The following is a 24,238-nucleotide window of genomic DNA, read 5'->3' as shown; positions in this document are numbered from 1 at the left end:
GTCGATCGCCTCCTCCGCTGACGTCACCACCTGGATAGCACTGCTACGGTGTCCCTGAGTGGCCAAAAACCTTAACGCGTTTCGAAACTCCTAAGGTTTTTGGCCACTCAGGGACACCGTAGCACCGTATATTAATTGTTTTATAGAATAAATGCTCTTATTATTATACCATACTATGTCCCTGGGTAATATACTATTGTAGTGTTTTTAGCCTTTTTTTGTCTTCCTTTTCTGAGGTCAATAGCACAAGACAAGAACTTTTGTACAAGATTCTACTTCCATTCATTCCTCAGCGCCATAGGAGGTTTCTTTCCACAGACTTCTCATCTGGTTGGGAGATACCAGATTAACCTTCCAGGCAGCTAAAGGACTACCTTCATCGTACTCTGTATCACAGGTTTTATATATTGTATATCACTGTATTTTGTTTGCACGAGCGCTATTTGCACTTATTATTTCACCACTAAACATATGTCATGGTTGCACATCCATAGAACATCTCACAGTTCTACAGCTTGCTGGTTCTGAGCCCGTTCTTTGCCTTGTATTTGTGGGTTCCTCGTCCATTTCTTCCACACAGATTCTGGTCTCTCGAGCTCTCCCCCTATTTTCGGAAGATACAAAGGGACAGCAGGTTTTATAGGTAAGAGAAACAGTACTATGAACTATCCCTAAGGCCCGAGCTTGGGCGGGTCAATGGGCACTCGCAAGAGGCAAATAATACCTACTCCAGGAAAACAACTCTCTCTGTATCTCCATTGGAAACGGCACAAGTAGTGCATTGTTACTTGAGTACTTTGCCCTAGTACAACAGTGATATTGAAGAATTCATCCACTGGTTATCCCCTACAAGGTTGGTTTTGATGGTTTCCTAAAGGCATTTAACGTGCAAGATCACAAATAACCTGCATCACCTAAATTCTGAGGCGTACTTTCTAAACCAGATCAATTGTGATGGAAGAGTTGAAATCCTATGGAGGAAGCCATCTTACATGTGCGCCATCCAAAAAGGAAAATGCGTTCATGCTATGAGCCACTTAACCCTTCCCCTGTCAGAAGGGCCTGCAATGCCTTGCTGGCCCCTCGGCAGCAAAAGGGTTAATGACGTGCTCTGACTAATAAGTGCACCGACCGACTCAGATATGGCAGCCAAGGATACAGATTTCTGGAACTTTGTAGAATTTTAAAACTTTCATTTTAATCCCAATTAAGAGCGATGCAACTTTAATAACTAGCCACAGGTCAATTTATAATACTTTGCAAAAAGTATTGCTCGTTGCTGCAGTCTACAGCGATGATTTATCTCTTCACTGCCACACAGACCAGCAGCACAGTTCTTAGCAGATCCCCCCCCTGCCAGTCAGCACAGATTAATAAAGATGTAATGCTTACTTGACTCTTCTAAGAGAGAACTTGTTTTTCTTCTTGCTGCCTCTGCCTCTCCTGTGGCTTCTTACTCCACCCTCCTGATCCATGATGTGCTCCAGGGCAGTCTGGCTGTCCACGTGCAGTGGGGCGACGGAGATGTCCCTGACTGCCCGGAACTGCCCGCAGTTGTTCAAGTGCTCATTCTCCAGTCTGAAGAAATTCCATATAAACCGTCTACTTAAACAGAAACAGGACACACCTATTCAGTCGGGATGCCACACGGCCATCGCACAGATACCTTTCAAAGGTGTGCGCCAAACTAGTAAAGTGAATAAAATTTTGCACTAATACTGCGGGGAAACAAACAGTGAAAAACCTGATAGAAGTCTCAGTGTGTTAGCCACCAAGTTGCCTTTCTCTCTAACTTGGTAGGTTCCTCTGTTCATACCTGAAGACCTCTAGGGGAGCCAGAACACTGGTCACTAACTCAGCCACTTCAGAGTATCTGTCTTGAGCATAAAAGATGTTGACTGCCCAAGACACCCGCAGGATGACATCTCCAGCGATGGCACAATAATAATACACCTGTAAGGAGGAGAAGAGTTATTGGAAGCATCATCCCATAACTTCAGGTGATGTCTCAAACATTCAGGTCTTCTGCGTCATTCCCCACTTGGTCGGTTGATGGAAATACATTTTACTGAGTGGATTGAGGTATGGAAATCTCTTTCCATCAGATATTATCCCCCGTCTCACTCCGAACCAATCTCCTCTGCACTTGCTTTGTCCAAATTTCCCCATTTACCCTCTTCTCTTCCCCCCCTCAACCCCTTCCCCCTTCCCTCCCCGCCCCCATCACTGGCTTAGCTGCCCTATCAGACTTCAGTTCTTCCTCACCACTACTTTGGGGCTCCTTACCCTCTTTGGATAGACCGTTTCATCCCTGAGGAACTTGTTTTCTTGGGTATTCCTCTCCAACAATCCCCAGTCCATCTTGAGGTCCCACGTGGTGGTGAATATTGTGCCCACACACGCCGTTATTATCCATGCGTAGAAATAAAACTTCACTCCCACGGTCACTGAGGGCCAATCTGCAAGACATGAAAGTACCAGCCGGAGCTAGACCACACGTCGTGCTTCTTATTCCTGCGCACACTGACAGCCAACAATGCAGAATTAGATTTATCGCAGAAAGGAATATTGTGTTGAGGTATAAATCAGTGCAGGGGATTATTGATTGCTCCTGAGGCATGTTCACTTCATGACTTTTCTTATTTATATACATATTCTGCAACAAACCATTTTCCAATAAGCAGCAGACTAGTAAGGTGCTGTTAGGAATGAAGGTGTGTGTGTGTGTGTGTGTGTGTGTGTGTGTGTGTGTGTGTGTGTGTGTGTGTGTGTGTGTGTGTGTGTGTGTGTGTGTGTGTGTGTGTGTGTTTATTTATTTTTTGCACAGAAATTATTTTGGACTTTTTGCCATCATTGATTTTCCTATTATAAATGTGTGTATATGTTTTTTGTAATCGGTACCATACAGTTGGCCTGTCGCTGGCCCTTGAGTACTGCAGTTGGCCACCTCTATTTTACAGTATACTAATACCATGACTAACCCTTTTAGCAAGAAAGGGGATAATGCAGAGGTGGTTATATATGTATTTAAATTGTACTCACAAAAAATGATCAGTGAGGTTAGAACCTGTACAAACCTTCCATCAGGAGTCACTGTGTGTTTTCTCTTGGATGCCAATTAAAGAATCTTTGCGACAACATCCTGACAAGTGAAATTAGTCCTGTAATTAACCAGTGTGTTTTGAAAGGCACCAATAAGCCAGAATTAACTGCCAATTTCATACATAATTCATATGCACTCAGAAGCAGCTCAATGCTCACAGACGGACTTTTTCTCTTCTTAAAATATTACCTTTTTCATTGGAAAACAGAGCAGCGAACGCCACCATGACGAACACGGTGGCGTATTTTCCAGCGTTGACCAGATGTGGGAATATACGCCTGCTGTCCCAGTAGCGCCGGAGACACTGAGCGAACCTTAGCCAGGCCGGGATACACTGGATGAAACTTGTTACTCCTGTAGTGTTGCCGGTACATTGTATATCTGCAAACAAGCACAAGTGACCCCGGGAGATTATACTGATCGGGGTAAACGGTGTAGGGAGAACAGAGGGTCATAGTCAGTATGGGGGGAAGAGATGGGGTAATTCCCAGATAATGAGGCATCACAACCTCAGCTACTATGTAACTATGTAAGTGTCGGAAACCGCTTTTTTGGTGCAAAGCTGGTGCACAGAAATTTTAAACTGTGCTTGTGTGCGCCTCGGTACCAACCTGAATGTTCTCCATCTGCGCGATCAGTGGCGACATATTTTTTTTGGTGCATAGCTATGAAATCTCGCTAGGCGTACAGATGTTAGCGGCATGTACTAAAAAAGAATGTGTCTGTGCGCCCCCCAAAAAATAGAAAGGGAGTCAAAATCACCCACCAAGTTCAGCTTGACGTAAACCCTAAAGCAGGGGTGGCCAACTCCAGTCCTCAAGGGCCACTGACAGGCCAGGTTTTCAGCATATCCCTGCTTCAGCACAGGTGGCTAAATCAGTCCCTGCTTTTGTAGAGGTAGCCCAGTCTCTGCTTCAGCGCAGGTGGCTCAATCAGTGATCGAGCCACCTGTGCTGAAGCTGAGATATCCTGAAAACCTGACCTGTTTGTGGCCCTTGAGGACTGGAGTTGGCCGCCTCTGCCCTAAAGTCTTTTAATAGCACTGGTGCAGAATTAAGTTGCTACAGTTTGTATAAACTCAAAAATGTATTTGAGGCAGCCGGGATGTTTCGTTACATAGGCAAACAAAATGTATTATAGATAAAATTCCACTAATAATTAATAGTTGCAATCACTTGTTCTACATTTTTTTTTAAAATCCCATCATTTAATGAAAATTATATCAATCAGATATTCAACATCAAACCAAATTCTGCATCACACCCATGAAACCTTCATACTATTGCCTCCCATTTTACAAAGGCTCGCCCTCCTTTTTTAGCACAGACGTGCAAAACAAATTCAGATATGACCCTTGTATCCGGTCTGCGTGGGGTTTTTGTTTTATTGTTGCACGGAAACCTACTGAAAGGGTGACGCTGAATCTCAGCGCGGCCTCGCGTTGCTCTTCTGTCCTGTACATCTGCATTAATTAGGACATACGGTTTTTATGCAGACAGGTTTTATATCTGCTCAGATGTGGACGTGTATACCATGCGCTGACAGTGGGGGGAATGTAACGAGGGTCAATAAATACTTGTATAAATAAATGAAATACATTTTGATTTACAAAGTCAAGCTACTTTTTGATTTGAAAACAGTTTATTTATTTTTCCTTCCAACTCTACCGTTCTGTTTAGAGAGCATAGACATTACGTATTTGATGAAAGTACATCACCGCTGCAAAACGTATATGAAGCACAGCGCCATCTAATTAAAAAACGTACTTAGCTGAATTGTTAATTGAAGGTTAATGGTTGACGATCATATATGGCTGTTCAGCCCCTTTTTGCAGCCAGAGAGGCTGCCCTGGTGCAAATAGGGTAATAAACCGGCATTACTATTTTTAAAGAGAACTCATTTTTGTTTTGCACTTTTAACCCTATTGTCGTAGTTTCAAGAGAACTGGAATGGAAAGAGTATGGATGGGGTGAGAATTACCTGCGGGATACAGCGACAACGCACGGAGGCTCTGCCAGTCTACATCAAATATGTAAAAACAGCACAACCCCCAGAAGTCCACAAACACGGGAGTCAGGCTGTTCAACTGGTCCGCCAGCCAGAAATCTGCAAAGCCCACTTTGTGGAAAGGTGCGGTTCCTACTTTGTACTGTTTAAAACAAACGCAGAGTAGTATATTAACAGCGAACCATCGCCAGAGATACTTGCTGTGCAAAAGCATCTGGAGATGTTAGCATGCGACACGGACATGTGTCTGATTAACTCTTTCATGCCAGAGTTAGAAGCATTAGAACAGTGTTTCCCCCAACACTATGGTGATCATACGTCCCCGTTGATTCTATATTAAACGTCCCCGGAGTCCCGAAAATTTTCTAAAAAATCGTTCAAATGTCCCGGGATTTTAGCTTTTCCATTTGGACTCACTTAAAACTCTTAAAATCATTAAAAAAAAAATAGACACGGCGTGTTTTTATGCGACCGATCATATGGAAGAGTAAACATTTGAAATATATTGGTAAACTCGAATTAAAAGATTTATTGCTATGAACCAAACCGTCATTTTGCTACACTTGAGAATTTGTGTTATGTTAGGAAACTGAAATAAATCAAGAAAACAGCATAAATAGGGACACTATTAGACAAATGCCACTTTAATATTTATTTTTAAGTGGTGTAATTTGTTTTATAAATAATTTTTTAATGTGTCCTTGTTTCTACTTTTGAAAGTATGCTCGCCCTAACTAACATGGAAGAGGGGGGAGGATATAAGGACTGGGGCATTTTCACATAATACAATTAAGAAAAAGTTATTTAAAATTAATAGAAATTGATGCATTTAAAGAGGCAGTCCAGGCATCTTAAAAATATACACAGCCTTTGATTACCTTTATTGAAAACGAATTACCTAAGCTGCCGATCAATTTGTTCTCCCATGATCAATCAGCAAATATCCTTCCCATGGTTCACTAAATGGCTACCGCTCAGTTGCAAATTAATCCTTCAGTCAGTGTAGCTCAGCAGCAACAATGTATTCTTATATTACTAAGCTAACATTATCTGTTGTTACAGTTTGCAGCTCAAACTGCTGAGAACATTGGCAGCAAGTGATCACAAATTGTGTTGAAAGTGTTGCACATATCTTGCACTGCTGGGGAAGTGGCTAAAACCTGTTATAGAAATCAAATGATGCTCAGTATATTAAAACTCATTAAAAATGGCTTTAAGAGTTGAATTTTAAAATAACCAAAATGTAGTATGTTTTATCTAATACTACAGAACTGATTTATTTTTAAAAAAAAACACACGTAGGATATTTCTTGGATTGCTCCTTTAATATTAGAGGCCGATTTGGGCCTCCACACTAAGGCTGCGCTTATAGTGCCTTGTGACGCAATGTCGCTCCAAAACAAATACATTGACTCCGTCGCAAGCGCTAATAATAAGCGCGACGGAGCGACCAAAAATGTTGAAGACGGGTAAATTGGATTTTTTAGAGACAGTCGCCACATGTGACTGTCTCTAAACCAATCAGAGCGCTGCCCGCTGCCCCCTTCGTGATGTCACTGGCCTTGTCGCCAGCGACGTCCCTTAAAACTGAAATATAACTTTCGCTAGTGGCGCCGGGTGACGTCACCGGTACCATAAGCGCAACCTAAGACACACGCATCATTGCGAAACACAGTATAAGGATAACTTACGATTAACTTGAGCAGCCACACTCTGGACTTGTAGTAAAAGGTTCTGGTTGGGTTAAGCAGAAGTAGGACCAGGAAGATGTAAAAGGCCAGTGGGTTCACCTGCAGAGGTAGTGGGAGCAAGGCGCTGTGCAAGCAGTTTAAAACACTGACGCACCAGGTGACACCAAGAAACCCAGCCAGCTGCAGAGGTAAACAGGACAACAAGCCGGGTATCAGACACTGTTACTGCTGTACAGCGATACAAGTGCAAGTGATACACATACAGAGCATTGAAGCTGGGAGTTCCAAGCAGAATGATGTGTATCCAAACCGATTCCTGGCACACAAAACATCTATTTAAAAATGTTTTTAAAGCAGCAAAACATGTGAAATCTTACCCTCTTTTTTTAAAATAATTTTTTTAAAATTCAGCTTTTAATGCATTTTAAAGCATCCTTTGATTTCGATAGCAAGTTTTAACCCAGCGGAGCGCAATCTTTTCAGCGTCCGCCCCCTTCCTGCTTGCACCCCCCATCCCTTACCTCCTCTACGGCGTCATTTAACGCTTCGTTGCCGAAGGTAAGTGAAGTTGCAGAGGCCTCACGCGATCCCCCGGCATTAATTTAAATGCCTTGGGGGAAGAGCGCAGAGCCTCTGCAAATTCCGTGCCCCCCCATGACAATCTTGCGCCCCCCCTGGGGGGCGCACCCTCCAGTTTGCGCACCGCTGTTTTAACCCACCTCCCAAGCAGTGCAAGATCTCTGCAACACTTTCCTGTTTGTGATCATTTGTTGCCAATGTTCCCAGCAGTTTGAGCTGCAAACTGTAACAATAGATAATGTTACCTTCGTGATATAAGAATACATTGTAGCTGCTGAGTTACGCTGAATGAAGGATTGATTGAAACTGAAAGGCGGCCATTATGTTAGGCACCCAATAAGGATTTTTTACAGATTTATAACAGGACCAAGCGATTGCCAGCTTAGGTTAAAATGTATAATTATACATTGCCACATGATTTACATCTACAAATAATAAAAAATAAATAGCATAAAAGGGGTAATGTAGTATTGCTGCTTTAATAAGGGCGTAGGGAAATGGAACCACAGACACAGTCCTGAAGGATAATTGTTTATTTTCACATTTTTGGAGTACAGTACCTGCGATTAGAAATGCGCCAACGTCTTCAAATCTGCTTTGCAATATTTTTTTATTTGCTAATTTCTCCTACATTTCACATTTTGGTGACGTTTTAGCAAAGGTGACAGCACTCAAAATTCATGACAATTTAGCCAGAGTTGCACACAAATTGCAGTACGGAAAGGTTTATGTGACCTGAGTTTAGGGTAATGTAACCTGCAAATTGACTGTTTTGACCATTTTTATGGGGGAGGGGGAGGAACTCTCAACGTGTTTTCGTGAATTTTCTTTGCGGAAAAGAAGAAAGGAAGGAAACATTTCACACGTTTCGTGAACTTCAGAGAACATTTTGCAAATCTATACCTAGGATCATTTTGGATTCAAGCCTGAAAAAGTTACCAAGAACAAGTGTGAGACTTTGCATTCATGTGGTATACCACCTACAGTATATGCAGTTCCACCGAGTGAAATAGGAAGTGTTATATAAACAGTTGGTCACGTATTTTATTGGGAAATGAAATAGCTTAGCCCAGGCGAGACCAACTCCAAGAGCCACCAACAGGTCAGGTTTTCAGGATATCCCTGCTTCAGCACAGGTGGCTCAATCAGTCCCTGCTTCAGTAGAGGTGGCACAATCAGTCTCTGCTTCAGCACAGGTGGCTCAATCAGTGGCTCAGTCTTAGCCCGGGGACATACTTAAACTTGACCTGTTGGTGTCCCTTGAGGACTGGAGTTGCCCACCCCTGACAAAGCTAGATGAACCCCTTAAGTGTAGAAGGGGCAGCAGCACATTGTTATGGAAGGAGTTGTACCTATAATGTGTTAATGTTGTATTAACTCTCCTTAGCTCATGACAAACAATGCGTATCGTTCAGTATGTGCGTTGCATAGTACATGAGGTTGAAAAAGGAGATACGTCCATCGAGTTCACCCTATGCTAAATTTAGACGACAGATACTTTATCCTATATTTGTATTTACAGTATATTGATCCAGAGGAAGGCAAACAGAAAACCCCAGTGACATCATCCAAAGCTGTCTCATAAGGGGAACAATTAATTCCTTCCTGGCCCCTCTGGATAAACTACCAGCTATCTTCACCTTACCTCAAACAAGTGCAAGTAGGAGAGATTGTCTCTTGGATCCAGCTCAAATATCAGTATGTGGTTCACTCCAGCTTTCCGCCATCCGTAGTTATTGATCCCCAAAAGGAAGATAAACTCAATGATCAGGAACCCCCCTCTGTACAGCCGCAGTAGTGGCCATATGGTGATCACCCTGGATGTGTGAAAGACTAAGACACACACGTATTTAATGGTAATTGCCAAAGAAAACACACCACAGAGAACCGAAGCTGCAACAAGAAGTTATTATGCATATATTGCCACTATCATCGAGGCTCGCAAAGCATTGTATAGTAAGAACATATGGCTCAGACATGGAATAATCCCTTCAGCCACGGGTTATAGATGTATTGTTTGGAGAAGCAGCACAACTGCTACCATCACTGGTAGACTTTGGCATGTCCAGCATTGTCTCCATGTTATCATTCTAACTCCAATCCCTGTGCATTATGCTTTGTGATACACCCGGATTTCTTCGGGGAATGGAGACTTGCAGAACCAAAACAGGATGATGACATGGAGTTTGGTTGGCAATGCTAAGGGGCTTCTTCTATATCTGCCACAGTGGCCGACCAAGCCATTTTCAGGCAAAATCCTCCATTTAAATCAATGGGGAATATTGCCCGACCGTCCGCTTCAGCAGATATAGGATAAGCAAGGACTTGTGCCTGAAACCCTCTAAGCGCCTTGGTATGTACGCTGCGGAACTACACAAGGAAAATACATGGCTATACTTATTTACTTAACAACTTTTTAAAGTTGGAAATTTAGGCTAACTCTCAAAAATATGATACCTCTAACCATTGCTCACTCTGGTGAATAACTACCAGCATATGTTTAGTGCTGCCATGTTTTAATACAGGGGTACTCAACTCCAGTCCTCAAGTCGTCCCCCCCCCCCCCCCAAAACCAACAGGTCAGGTTTGCAGGACATCCCAGCTTCAGCACAGGTGGTTCAATCAGTCCTTGCTTTAGCACAGGTGGCTCAATCAGTCCCTGCTTCAGCACAGGTGGCTCAATCAGAGGCTCAGTCTTTGACTGAGCCTCTGATTGAGCCACCTGTGCTGAAGCTGGGATATTCTGAAAACCTGACCTGTTGGGGTTGCTTGAGGACCGGAGCCAAACACCTCCGTTTTGATAGCTTCTTAACTGGCGCTGCTTGTATTGATCAAAATGCCCTGCCGCTTATAAATGCAGCTCATGCTTATTTGTGAGCCTCATCCCTTTTCTGCTGCACATAATAACCTACTTTACCTCCTCTTGGCTCAGCTACCAATGGGATGTTTCCAGTAAACCTACTCTACTGGTAGTTGGGCTGAGGAGTACACAGGCTATTTGTTGCTTGTACCCCTACGCATGCTTTGTGTCAAGCCATTGGAATGGGTATCTCGGTGAATACCATGACTTGTAGAGTTAGGTTTGATCAGCCACAGAACGGTGCAGCTCAGATTTACTGCAGCAGCGATGGACTTCTTGCCATTCATATTGAAATGAAAAGCTTCTCAACAGGTCGGATTGCTCGTGCCGTCTACTCATACCTGTGACGGAGATCAGCAAAGCGAAGGCAATCACGAGGCCGGAGAAGAGCCCAACACGGAAGGTGGTCCAGATTGGAGCAGACTACCAAGAAAACACAGTGAATCACTCAGTGTCGTTCAAGCGGTGATATCTATAATAAAGTTATGCTATACATGCACACTGCAGGGTGTACAGTAGGGATGACCAGAGTCGGCTGCCTCAATGACTTGGACTCTGTTGGATCTTCGCCCAGTCTCCCCATCACCCATCGCCGAAGATTCCCCAGCTGAGATGAGGCAGCAAATGTGTCGGTCTCCCTTTCCCCTCCCTTACATCACCAAGTCCTAGAGATGTACTGCCATGATTCCACCCAAGAGGTGGCTGCATTCGCACTTCCATGATAGGACTATAGTGAACAGTTGAATGTAAATGCAGCATATTAACCGCGTCCGTTCTGGTTGGGCTCGGTACAGGAGCCTTCAGCAATGAAAGGTAAATCAAAATAGGTTATTCGTTTTTTTTTTTTTTTAGAAAAGCGGGCACTAAAATCTTCTTTTTCCTTATTTATGAGCGAGTCTAACATGCAGAAAGGCATTAACATAACGCCACATCAGCATTTTCCAGCGTCGAAGTGCTGCTACATGCAAATTAAAAAAGGGAACGATACAAGAAGCAGAGGGAATTTTATGATCATTAAAGTTTGCGACAGGCAACTAAACCAGCACACATTATATATCCCCCCGTGTCTGCTACTTCTTAGTGCAAGAGAGTTCAGATTGGGTCTGTCAGTCCCTGCAGAATACAGTAGTCTAGTGCAGGCGTGCTAAACTCCAGTCCTCAAGACCCCCCCAACAGGTCGGGTTTTTAGGGTATCTCTGCTTCAGCACAGGTGGCTCAATCAGTCCCAGATTCAGCACAGGTGGCTCAATCGGTGCCAGCTTCAGCACAGGTGGCTCAATCAGTCCCAGCTTCAGCACAGGTGGCTCAATCAGTCCCAGCTTTGGTACAGGTGGCTCAATCAGACCCTGCTTCAGCACAGGTGGCTTAATCAGTCCCAGCTTCAGCACAGGTGGCTCAATCAGTGACATAGTCTTTGACTGAGCCACTGATTGAGCCACCTGTGCTGAAGCTGGGATATCCTTAAAACCCGACCTGTTGGGAGGGTCTTGAGGGCTAGAGTTGAGCACCCCTGGCCTAGTGGTAATGTCCCTGCCTGTGAAGTAGATGAACCTGGTTTGAATGACAGAACTCACTCCTTGTGACCTTGGGAAAGTCACTTAGTTATAACCTCTACGGGGCATAGGTTTGTTTCTGAAAAAGTCTCTATGCATAAGTGCACATTCTATATTCTTCCTGCCCCACATGTTTCTCATCCTCTGTCCAGCCTGAAGTCTCTCTCTGATATCACTTTCACCCTTCCGAACACCCTTCCTTTATTATCCGCCAAGCTCCCTCTTTTCATATCTTCAGGACTTTCCTGAACGTTTACCTTTATAATGAAGTCTTTCCATAGCTCTGTAACACACCAGCATAACCCACAGCATCCTCTGTAACATTCTTCACCATGCCTAAAACTTCCATGTACCCCTATTGTCCATGTAGAAAGGGTTTACTTTATATTTGACACACTTATTCCTATGTGTATTATTCTCGTATATAGATAGAAACAAAAAAACCAAAAAAAAAGGATAGCAGCGCACTGCCCAGGGAGCCAGGTGGTATAAAAATGAAAAATGTATTGAATAAACAGCATCACCCAAAGGAGGTGTAGGACCATCCTTCGCGTTTCGCACACGAATGTGCTTTATCAAGCAGTACTCCTTCCTTCAGGCGAGTCTGTCATTATTGTACACTGGATACTAACCCATCACTATACCCGCTCGATGCAAGAGTTTAACTCATATGTTGTATTCACTGACGTTCTATATTACATTCCGGAACTATTGAGCACCCACTATCCTCATACCCTGTACTATTCTCGTATATAGTATGCCTTGTATACTATCTATATGTACATGGTTTGGGCTATGTACATACAAGTATACAATACTAATGAAAAACCATTATTAAAATAGTATAGTTACCTTCAAGGGAAAACTTATTTTATGGGACATGCCAAAAATAGGACTGGCTGAGCCTTCCTTGGTCAATCTCCAGGCAACTCATGCGTTGTCACGACAGTGTGTGCGGAGTACCTGCTGCCTTCTTTACTGGGATACATTTTAATCTATGATAAGAAGATTGCTGCTGGAGCATCAGAACAGCAACCTGGTCCTGATTATCACATCTGACAGTAAGGCAGATCTTTACATGCCTCACTGGAGCAGATTCGAAGCCTTGAATGTTGTTCCCGCACAGTCATTATTTAATGACACTACATGCTGATACATTAGGATAATCAGATACGGAGAGCAGTTGGTCTGGATGTAGAAGGTGGCCGGTGCAACTCTTACATCGGCCACATGTCAAGTCTGTGATTTCGGTTAAATCCCTTGATTTCCATGTGCCTTTGGTTACTCAATGGTAAATGAAGACAATCATCATTATGAGCCACAAGTCCATCCCAGAGGTGGCTGTGACGGTAGAGGGAAATGTGACTGCTTTTAATAAAGGTCAAGCCTGCCATTACCCCTACCTGTCAGTAATACATTGGTATTATATTATATGTGTATATGTATTCTGTAGCCTGGTTCCAGCACTTCAGGGACCAGGGGTTAATTTTGTTTTCAGTTGGTAATGTTGTAAAGTGGGCTGAGATCTTCCCAAGTAACTGTCTTTGTTGTTGCACTTCCCTCCACCAGTCAGGGTCTGGGTCATACTGCAAACACCTGGCTGGAGGAGATAAGATCAGCTCTTTGTTAGCTGTGAGGTGAGAGTGTTTTAGCTGTGAGCAGATTTCCTTTGGGGAAGCAGCTTGGGAAGAAGCTGCGTGCTACTGGGAGACGCTGCAGTGGACTCTGCAGGACGAATGCACAGGGTAAATCTCTTTAGGGAGGTCTCTGCACAGAGGTTTACGGTTTGATAAAGCTCCAAAAGGAGGGAAACGCGTCAGGACTCATTTTTTGTTTTGTTAGTGTTTTGGCTAAATGCCTAATAAATTGAATTGATTTTAAAGTTGTGCTTCCAGCCAGCTTAATTTTTGTAGTGCTCGTTCTATTCCCACGTTTGTTCTCTCACATAGGTTTATAGGGTAACCCCAGTTTCACAGTTGTAAGTGTGTGTGTGTTGACTTACTGTAAATAGTTGTGGATATTTCTTTTTCCAATAAATTAATTTGATAAAATTGTGTTTCTGCCTGGTGCATTGATCCGTGCTGAGATATTCCTGGTCTCGCATGACAGTGGCTGCTTGCATGCCTCTGAATTGTAATTGTCATTGGTAAAACAAAGAGGCGTTGGTCAGAGTGTCACGGTCCTAGTGGGTACGCAGTTAGAGCAGGGGTGAGCAAACTTTTAAGTCGCGCGCCCCTGCCTGCTCTCCAACCTGCTCGCGCCCCCTCCCTGCTGTCTGGCATCTCTCTCTCTGACATCGTGACGGCCCGTGGTAAGGCTAAGGCCCCGTTAACTCAGCTGCAACGCGCGCCCGCGAGATTGGCGGCACGTTGCAGCCGATTCCCTGGTCTGCAGCTCACTGCAGGAAGAGAGACCGGGGGGGGGGGAGTGACGGGGGCGTGGCCATGACATCACCCGGCAGGTTCGCCCTCATTGGCTGAACCGCCGGGGGGCGTGCCGTATCGCTCGACGCGAGTCCTGCTCTCAATTCTATTGAGAGCAGGAGCAGCTCTCGCCTCAGCGCTGCGGCCCCCCCTCGCAGCGGGCCCGGCGCCATTGAGGGGAGGGCTCTCGTCCGTGCTGCATCCGCCACAGCGGACGCTGTAGTAGGCAGCGGGGTCAAGCCCTAACGAGTTGCCATTCGACGCTGCTTTGTCATGGCGGTGCGTGTCTGGAGAAGCTGGAGAGCAGGTTAGAGGCAGTTACAGAGGCGCCACGCTCTCCCCCGGCATGGGGCCTCTACAAGCGCGGTGCCCTCCTTACAAAACTGCGTGCCCCCCCCCCCCCAGTTTGTGCACCCCTGACTTAGATTATACAGTGGATATACACTTTTTTATTTGCAGGCCCAGAGAACCACTACCGGTTTTTTTTTATTTACATGCATGTTCTACGTTACCAATAAATAAAAGGGCATTTAATGTAAACAGCCTCTCTTGCTGTTTTATAACATAAATACCAAATATATTTTTAGGAAGGGTCCAACGTAGAGATGTGCAACATCTCTGCAGAAGTTTGAGAACCAGCAATATTTGGCTATTTTGTTTCAGGGGGAAAAAAAAAGTTGACAAACTTTGCAAGAAAAATGTGCTAAGTATTAGTTACTTTTCAAGGCCACATAGCCCTTTATATATTGCCATTTACTGCTATTTCTGCTCAATTCCATTGAAAAGTGGTGAAATAATGGCGACAATTGTCAAAATTGTGAGCATTGTGAAATTTCACGAAAATGTAGCAAAAAATGCTACATTATGGGAAAAAAATGCAAAACCTTTTGCAAAGAAAATTCGAAGCCACGCCCACATCTCTCGCCCAAAGAGCTGTGTCTCAATGTTTTGTAAATGTTATTATTTAAAGCTGCAGTTCAGTCTTTTTTTTTTCTTTTTTTTTTAATTCATTTTTTTACTTCAATAGTTTCACGTGGGCAATCTCTAATTACCTAAAGAACTGTATAGCTGCAGGTCAATTCGTTCTCCATGTATTGATAGGTCGAAATTTGGTGACATAATTAGTGAAGGGATCTGTTTATATTCTGCTTGTCTGTCAGTGGAAGCTCATGAATATTCATGAGCACTCCTGCACTGACATGTGCTAGAGGGAGGGCAGGGCTGACAAAGGGGTGTGCCAGGGCTTGTGATAGGACATGAAGGGGCAGTGCCTTAGCAAATGGCTGTTAAAATAGAATACAAGAAAATTGGTCTTTAAAAGTTGTTGTTTTTTAAAACAGAAATTGCTAAAAGTATTTTTTCTTACTACAGAACTGATTTATTAAAAAAAACACACATGCAGGATATTGACTGAACTGCAGCTTTAAGTTAAACCTGCCACAAAACTTTTTTAAGCCATCTTGACCTCCGTTGGGATGAGCTACGCATTGTTATGTTATCATTGTGATTATAGCTTTTATACTACATGTACAATTAACCCTTTGCAAAGCTATCCATTGCTGGATCTTCCGGCAGTAAAGCATGGTGGGAGTTGCAGAACAAGATCTTGTAACGCTCTATTCTAGGGCTGTGTCCCTGTACAATACTTTATATTTTCCCACTGTCTCTCGTGTCCTTTTAGAGTTCAAGGTCACAGCAGCATCTACCGGCAGACCAGAAAACTGCAATATAATGAACACGTCAACTACAAACAGAAGGGATTCTGGTCTGTATCCAGAAATTAACCCTTTCGTGGATGCGGTTAATAGCATCAGGTTTATTTTAATATAGAAACTGAATTTGACGGGTGACAACACTTTGGGAACTTACCTGAGCAGCCCCAAGTGGAGGTACCCGCAGTCTCTTCATAGCTTTCTGTCTGTCTCCTCCTTCCAGCTGATTAATAAAAAGTGACTTAGAGGGAACAAAGAGAGAATCAGTATTTATTTGTAACATCCATACTGCATTTATCACAACCCAGTGTTTTTCTTAGATCCTTTGAAGGAGCACAAAGTAATAGTTGCATTGAAAAAGAGCCATTATTTATTACAGAAGAAATTGGGTTCATCTCGTTTTGTCACTGAAGCCTTACAGAACTGCAAGCCGATATCCCTGGAGAGCCTAGGTAATCATACAGAAGGGTAAGAATCGGTATTGATCATGGAGAAGTGTAAATTAAGTGAATGTGGGCAAAGAAAGGTGGGTAGCCGTGCTGATCCTTTCTTCCGTGTAGTTACAAAGGAAGGAGAGGGAGTAGGTGTTATAATACCTTTTATTTGATCAACAAGTAGTTGATGTGTTCCAACCTCTCACTGTCCTTCATCTGGTAACCTTAAGAGGTTGGAAAACTTGTAACATATAAACTACTTGTTGGTCCAATAAAAGGTATCCTAACCCCTATTCCCTCTCCCTCCTTTGTTAAGTTAAGGTTGTGATTCCTCTCATTGGGCCAAAATAACAGTTCTTAACAAATGGCATATAAATTCCACTTGAAGGAGATACCTGCACAGATTTGAAGGTTTCTGTCAACTATAATCTTGTGTACAAGGAAACCCCATGATGGTCCATTGAAACATATCAAAACCTGCAGTAAATGTTCAGAGATAAACATGATATGTAATAGCATTCATCCAGTTTGGGTTCCCCAGTAGGGTTGCCAGGCGGCTTCTTCAAAAATACTGGACTCAATGGTGAAAGGTGCGTCAGGTCACTTTGTCCAGGGAGGAAAATACTGGACACACACATGTCCAGTATTACAGCACCTCTCATTTTTTACTGGACAGAGTATCCAAATACAAGACAGTCCAGTTCAATACCGGACACCTGGCAACCCTATTCACAGTTACCATTTCAAATTCGTAGTTACGTACCAGTGGCATTGTTGGCAAAGTTAAAGGCCCATGGACACATGTTAGGACCTTTAGCCCTAGAAGCCAAGACTGTGGAGTGAAAAGTAACATTCGAATCAAGACTTGCCAAATTTTGGAGACCATGACAGCCATAGGCACAACTCAATTAGCAACACATATTGGCGTTATAAGGACATGAACACAAACCAGGAACCATCTCATTTTACGGCACGTATCATAGCCTCACAAATTGAAGAATGGAAGCCTACCTTTCCCAGGAGTTGGTGGATACCTATATAAATAAGACAATGTATGAATATGCACAATATCTAAGACAGTGTATGAAAATCCGCAACTTGGGCCATCATATCATTTGGCGTCTTGATGTCAACAAGTGTGGTCAGAGGGCCCGAATGTCTCTGAAACACAGATTCGAGCTAAATAAATAGCCAGGGTTCCCGTTGAAGGGACCTGCACTGCATCACTTTGCCAACATGTCCCATGAGGGAAAAAAAGAATGTAGTGATGAGTTACATTGGCTCAATAATTGGTCTGCAATATGTTTCAGGCCTCTGCATCACTAAAGGTATTAATAAGAGAATGTCCTTCTTGCAAATATTTCCGGCTTAACATAGGTACATTCAGACATCAGTAGAAAAAGTGCTCTGCTCAATTAGAACACATTCAATCCTGGCTGACTATTTATAACAGCAGGGTGAGAGTTTTCCACAGTTAATTAACACAGTGTTCTACAGTGAAATATCATTCCAAGCCAAGGAATAACACTTTTGATGTGTAAATTCTAGGCGAGGGGACGGTCTAAAGTGACCTGAATACATTTTATTAGCCTATAATAAGGCAAGTTCTGGCAGTTCAGTGAGATATTAGCATTCTCAACAAAACCATTTGCTTAAGTTTGAGAATGAAATTAGATCAGTTGGTGCAGTGGAAAAAAAATCTATAGTCTCCGTGTTTTTATTTTATTTTTAAATGGATTAATTCAGAAGCTGATGTGATCTCTTTCTCGGTAACAGCACAGCAGTTAAAATACATAAATTATGTGGCTGAAAGCTTGTGCAATTCAGCTTCTGTTTGATTCAATGGTAACGAATACAAAACTATCCTCATCACATGCCTTGATTAGGGCTTTTGTCCGTGCCCAAAATAACATTAATAGAATAGGGATAAAAGGGGATAGAAAATTAGAAGACATGAATGCACAGCTTATTGTAGCCACACATTTAAACTTTAATAGTATACAAATGTAGAGTAGTCTTTCAGATGGAGACATCAAAGGTGTGAATGTTATGACCAGCCATTGTCATGCTGATGAAGCTGTATTCAGAGATTATAATGTCAAAAGGGAAGGTGAAGTGAATTTACAACTGTTACATGTATCTGAAAGGTTTGTCACAAAGCAGAGAAGTGAAACCCATCCTGCCCTATACTGTCATTGAAACTCTTGAATAACCCCTTTGGCTGCGGAAAGTCCTACAAGGCGAACATCACTTTGTAAGAGACTGAAGGGAAAGGTACCAAGAAGAGGAGGATGTTTGAAGGTCATATTAATGGTACAATAAGTGGTCTAAAGGTAGTCGTTTTTAATGTTGTGTTAATACTACAAGTCCCATAATTCGTCCTACAAGGTACTCTAGGGGTTCCATGACTGCAGTCACCAAGACCCCTCTCTATTTAATATGATGTGTACCCCCACTCATTAATTTGCGATGGTGCCAATGGGGGTGCTATCACACGGAAACATCCATCAACTTAAATAAGAGTTTACATGCGCCAGTGCCCAAATTGGCACTATCGCAGTTTAATGAATAACCCCCTATATGAGCGAAGTCGGCCTCAAAGATGCCTCCTCTCTGTAGAGTCAGACAGGGTATCTGGACAAGAGAGCAGCAAACAGATTCCCTGATAGTCTTTAACAGTCACTAACTCGATCATGTCAACTAGATCTTCTCACAGCCCATGGGAACCCTGACATGGCAAGGATTGAAGTGACGTGGCTCAAAGCACTGACTGATAACCACACTGAGTGAGACGCAGGGGAGCCCGGTTCTATTCCCAGTGTCAGCTCCTTGTGAGTTTGGGCAAGTCACTTTATCTCCCTGTGCCTCAGGCATGAAAACATAGATTGTAAGCTCCACGGGGCAGGGACTGTGTCTGTAACAATGTGCTGCGTACCGCGCGCTATACTGTAACTGTGACGCGCTTTGAGTCCCATTGGGAGAAAAGCGCTACATGAAATAAAGTTATTATTATTATGTGCAACTGCAATGCACGTTTTAGAAAATGACCCTTTTAGCCTTTGTTTTAAAAAAAAACAATATTCAGCATTTTCTGCACAAAGCGCAGCCTTGCCCTCCCTCCCGCCGCCTGCGGATTGCATGACTGATTTACGTCTAACAGGATATTGTTTTGTTTTTTTAAACAGCTGCTATAAGTAAATTCAAGGGCAGGAAGGAGTTGGACAGAGTGGTCCATGGTCTGTTGATTCTTTTCATTCCGGTCACATCTTTGTGTAGGGGCTGTAATTTATACCTCCACAACCCTGCCAGTAGCCAACCAAGACTACATTACAATTGCTAGTTAAGGGGAATATTAATGTGTTTGGTGACCGGTGGAAATCCGATGAGTTTGACCCTGGTAGGCCATCGTTTTACAGTGGATTATTCCTTAAAGCACCAATCACACTTAGCAACGTACAGATGTAGCAAAGGTTATAACGCTCGTTGGCACGTTATGCTGGGCTATTGTGTGATATTCTGCGTTATCAGAGGCGGAGCTGGGTGTTTTTGCACCCGGGGTGGGTTCTGCCAGCTGTGCCCCCGCACCCAATCTGTGGCGCCATGGCAAACACTTTCTGTGTCTTGTGGGGGCACAGGGTTCTTTCAGCCACCCACTTGCCTTTGTGTTCTGGCTGAGCACGTGGCACGCAGGATTGTAGTGCTGTCTTTTGCAGTGCTGGAGTCCTTGGGCAGTGCCACGTTGGCGGGTTCACGTGGGGTGTTAAGAGACAGTTTATTCTGCGCCCCCAGTTGGCATGCCCTGCTCGCCCTGCCCTAGCTATGCCATTGAACTCTGCGGAAACTCAGTTATTTTCTGCATTACAACATAATACGTTTTGTTCTCAGCGGGAGCGATGAAGCCGTCTACATCTATAGGCTGAAAATGAAGGGTCACAGCTGCATCATTTTAACCCTTTCCCTGCCGGAGAGGAGTCTAAGCAACCTTTAACATCTTAACAAACGAGGCACAGCAACTATACAATTATTCTACAAATCCGATAACCAAGAGGTGGTTTTACCGCAAATAATGTGACCAGAATAGAAAAAAGATAAATATAAATAAATAAAAACATGCAGTAACCCGAGGGGTGGGGGTTGACATAATGGCGATGTGACGGAGAACGGCTAGTGAAATCAAAGAAATTCTTGGGAGTCTTCTGCAAACTCCATGAGAAGTCATCCACCTCTCATTCTCTCCTAAGGCTGAAGGGATGTGTCCGTCTCTGTGCTCTTGTCATGTATGATTTCATTGGAATCCAGCCCCGGTCAGGACTGCAGCCCACTCCATGTTCCAGCGATCGCGTTGCAAAACAATGGTCTGATTCTTCTAGAATGGAACCTACACAACGCCTGCGTGGTCACGTTTTACTGCTCACATTACAGTATACCAATTAGGCCGTTCACTGCCACGCGCCATTCTCAGCAGGGGACAAAAAGTAGATGAAATGGTATAATGACAGAAAAGTGATTTTTGTCTTATGTTTTTAATAAGTGAATGTATTTTTATCTCTCTTTACAATGCTGTGCTTGTCTTTCTGGCAGAAAAGTGGTTAATAGAGAGCTTTCATATCTCCACCAGGATTAAAATGATATTAAACCAGCAATCCTGCCCGTTTTAACTATACAATGTTGGCAGCGTTCGAACTGGGGTCGTCGTGGCTAAAAATAGCGCTGTTCAGCTCCGAGGATCCACCCGCTTCCCAGGATACTGACCCGGTTTAATTACCGATTTACTTCCTGGATTTTAAAAGATGGTGTCCTTGGTCATCCGGTAGGAAGACGCAACCTCATCCCCCCCCCCAAGGACTTTGTTGGCTTACGCTTGGGCCCATTGGACCTGGCAGCCATTTTGAAACACCTGCAACTAAATCAGTAGGTATCTAGAGAACCGGTCGGTCCCCGGAGCTAAAAACAGCGGGTGCAGCGCCGGAGGCCTCCCTGCTAGAAATTCTGCAAAAACAATAATCCATTTAATAAAAAGAAATGAGTAGGTGGGATTGCTGCTTCAACACCGACCTCCAGATGTGGCAGGACTTATTATTACCTTGTTGTCTTTTTATGCATGTGTGTATTTCTTTATTTGTTGCATCCGCATTATTTCTGCATTACCTCTACTTCCTGGATTAACTGGTCACTCTTTTTGCTGGTGTAGAACGGGGACATGTCCACACCGAACATCTTCCATTCATTGCCCCTCTGAGTTCCAAAGAGTTTATCGTGTTTCTCTGTAATTTTGCTGAAGCCCATGTAGTTCAGGTTCTGACAAAATAAACCCAACACTCTCATCAGCCACCGCACACCTCCCTGTTATTATTTGATTTCAAAGCGACATCCTTTTTTCATCGAGCTGACTTGAGATGGTTTTCAGGTAGTGGAACTATCTACTGAGCCGGCATGAGCATTCTTCACAGCTGTTGAGCGATGGAACAAAGACCTACTATGGGCCTGATGAAGAACCCAAGTGAACCCAAATATTAGCCCATTCAACTACACAATTGTAATCTTCTCCATGTGCAGCACACTACAAAGTAAGGTGTACTAGGGTGTCAATGACTTCATGTGAAGGTTAATCTGGTTATCTGTGTGGTATCTGGTGGGTTACAGGAAGACGTTGGGTGTAACCGAGCGCTTCTAAATGCAGTGGGCTTTCAATGACAAAAGTGCAATAATTACATAGCATGTGCTAAAACCCAGATATAACATATAAGTGCAATTAAATGTGCAAATCGAATATATAAGTGAATACAAAAATACATATAAAATGTATAAATATAACCTTCACCCGAATAAAGTAAAGGTATAAATGCAGCAACTCAAAAAACCCTTTTGTGGACCGTCCTATGGTCCCGAAATAGCGCAGTTATCCAGATGTGGGGAGCGCTTGCAGATCTCGTTGTGAATATATAAAATACAAATACAAATGACGGGGTAGGACAGGCAGCGGCGGGGCAGAGAGCGGCGGGGCAGAGAGCGGCGGAGCGCAAGCCATCTTCAAGTCCTCTCTAATGAACTTTGCACATATTTAAATTGTGAGTGTGGTTTGTATTTTCTGTGTTTATACAAAAATATCTCCTGAGACAAACTACGCCATTGTGAGTCTCTCTCTTACTTCCTGAGTAACACTGGACCCGAGACATACCCCATAGAGGAGGATTTGCCGCGGCGATCCTATCAGAGAGAGGTGTATCTCTGAATCGCTTATATTTCTACCATAACTTGTGAGTGGGACAAATACATTTTTTACTGGATATATTTTTTCACTACTGGCTTCACCATCATTTGCATTTTTATTTTACATATTCACAACGAGATCCGCAAGCGCTCCCCACATCTGGATAACTATCTGATGGGTTAACCTACAAAATGTGCTTCTTAGCCTTTTTCATTAGTCTGTTTAGTTAGGGGCAGTGGGCATATGTAGCATATACACTGTATATTTAGTTACATTTGCAATCAGGAGGGGGAAAATAACTGGTCTGGAGCATTTGACCCAGGAAGGTGACCAGGTTAAGAGCCACGGAGGTGGCAGTCAGAATATACAAGTGACCAGCAGACGTAACATATCATGGGGAAGGCAGGACTCCAGGAGACCTAAAGCAGACCAGAGGTTTTAGGTAGATATTGCCTGTGTCTCAATAAAGAAGATCACCCAGTCCAAGTCTCAGCAGAAGCTTTACCTAAGGGGACCCTTACTCACTTCGCACAGTGCCCCCAAACAAGAGGGAACCTGGGAGACTCTTGGTGGGTGAAGTTGTTTATTGTTAAATAGGATTTTATTTTTTGCTCCTAGAAAAAAAGTCTCTGGTGCCCGTGTTCCTCAGTTCTCTCCGGCTCGCCGCCTTACCAAGAACTCAGTAGCCTTTTTATATATTGAGAGAAAGAGAATTATTGGTCCAACCAGCTGAACAAAGCCTGTATCCCAACAACACCTGTTGCAACGTTAGGATGCAGGTATGCCCCCCCCCCCCCCACCCCCCGGGATGGGTAATTTAATCCCAAGGGTTTTTTATCCTAATGAGACTTCATTACACATATCCCCATTACTGCTTCCCTAACTTATGTGTTTATGGCAATAGGACAATAGTGTGTCACATTACACATGTAGGAAATAGGAAACGTGTATAACAAGAATCCTTTGTACTATTATTTTAGAACACCAATATCCAACCACAGCTGATCTTCTCGGATGGGATATTCTATCCTACCTGGTAGTTCTGCAGCAAAACGAGGCTGAGATACAGTTCACTGAAGGCAAGTTTGAGGTCACATAGGGTTTTGTGCTGTGCCCTGTGGCTGTAGGACTTGTGAAGTGACCTCTTTTGTTTGCGAAAGGGTGAAGAGCGGGTTTCCTTGTGAGCTTCCAGCACCATCTCCAGCTCTGTTCCCAACGTGGTGCACCTTCTTTGAGCTTCTGCGAGCTTTTCTTTACATGTAGAGGAAATAAATAACACTCATCTGCTTTGCTGTATTAAGGGGCCCCAAGCACCGAATCCCCACAGCGGAGAGACCATCACTAGGGAGGTCCTGCCTTTTACCTGCATGGAAAGTGTTGACCTTCATGAGCTCCTTGTCACATGCCTGAAAAAACTTCTCCTGGAAGGATGCGTGGTGTCTCTGGTGCACTGGGGTCCCATTGTCTAGTGATGGGAAACAGAGAAAGGGTTCACGTCCGTTTGTGGTGTTAAAAACTCTTTGAATATTACTTTTAATGTTTAAATGAGGGAAAGGGCCATTCCATCTACCTCAAGCTTATAGATAAGGTGTATAATGGAAGCATTTTCCAGGGGCAAAGACATGCTAGACCAGGCGTCCTCAACTCCAGTCCTCAAGCCCCCCC

General features: G+C 43.6%; 1 protein-coding gene across 1 annotated transcript in view; it reads right to left on the bottom strand.

Annotated features, from left to right (window-relative positions):
- Positions 1–319: 319 nt before the first annotated feature.
- The window catches only part of LOC142472436 (solute carrier family 53 member 1-like), a 41,222-nt gene continuing 17,303 nt past the window's right edge, over positions 320–24,238 (bottom strand). Inside the window, exons 4-16 of the mRNA XM_075579525.1 lie at positions 23,937–24,038; positions 23,607–23,824; positions 21,511–21,660; positions 16,086–16,169; positions 10,582–10,663; positions 9,026–9,213; positions 6,802–6,981; positions 5,084–5,252; positions 3,293–3,484; positions 2,287–2,459; positions 1,817–1,953; positions 1,393–1,602; positions 320–604 (exon numbers count right to left, since the gene is read on the bottom strand). Of these exons, the coding sequence (XP_075435640.1) occupies positions 475–604; positions 1,393–1,602; positions 1,817–1,953; positions 2,287–2,459; positions 3,293–3,484; positions 5,084–5,252; positions 6,802–6,981; positions 9,026–9,213; positions 10,582–10,663; positions 16,086–16,169; positions 21,511–21,660; positions 23,607–23,824; positions 23,937–24,038 (2,015 nt within the window). The 3' untranslated portion in view covers positions 320–474. The remainder of the gene's footprint in view (positions 605–1,392; positions 1,603–1,816; positions 1,954–2,286; positions 2,460–3,292; positions 3,485–5,083; positions 5,253–6,801; positions 6,982–9,025; positions 9,214–10,581; positions 10,664–16,085; positions 16,170–21,510; positions 21,661–23,606; positions 23,825–23,936; positions 24,039–24,238) is intronic.

This window comes from Ascaphus truei, chromosome 21 (genome assembly GCF_040206685.1).
Source record: "Ascaphus truei isolate aAscTru1 chromosome 21, aAscTru1.hap1, whole genome shotgun sequence".
Taxonomy (NCBI): Eukaryota; Metazoa; Chordata; class Amphibia; order Anura; family Ascaphidae; genus Ascaphus; species Ascaphus truei.
The sequence above is the reverse complement of the archived record's forward strand: the minus strand, read 5'-3'. Positions and strand labels throughout refer to the sequence as shown.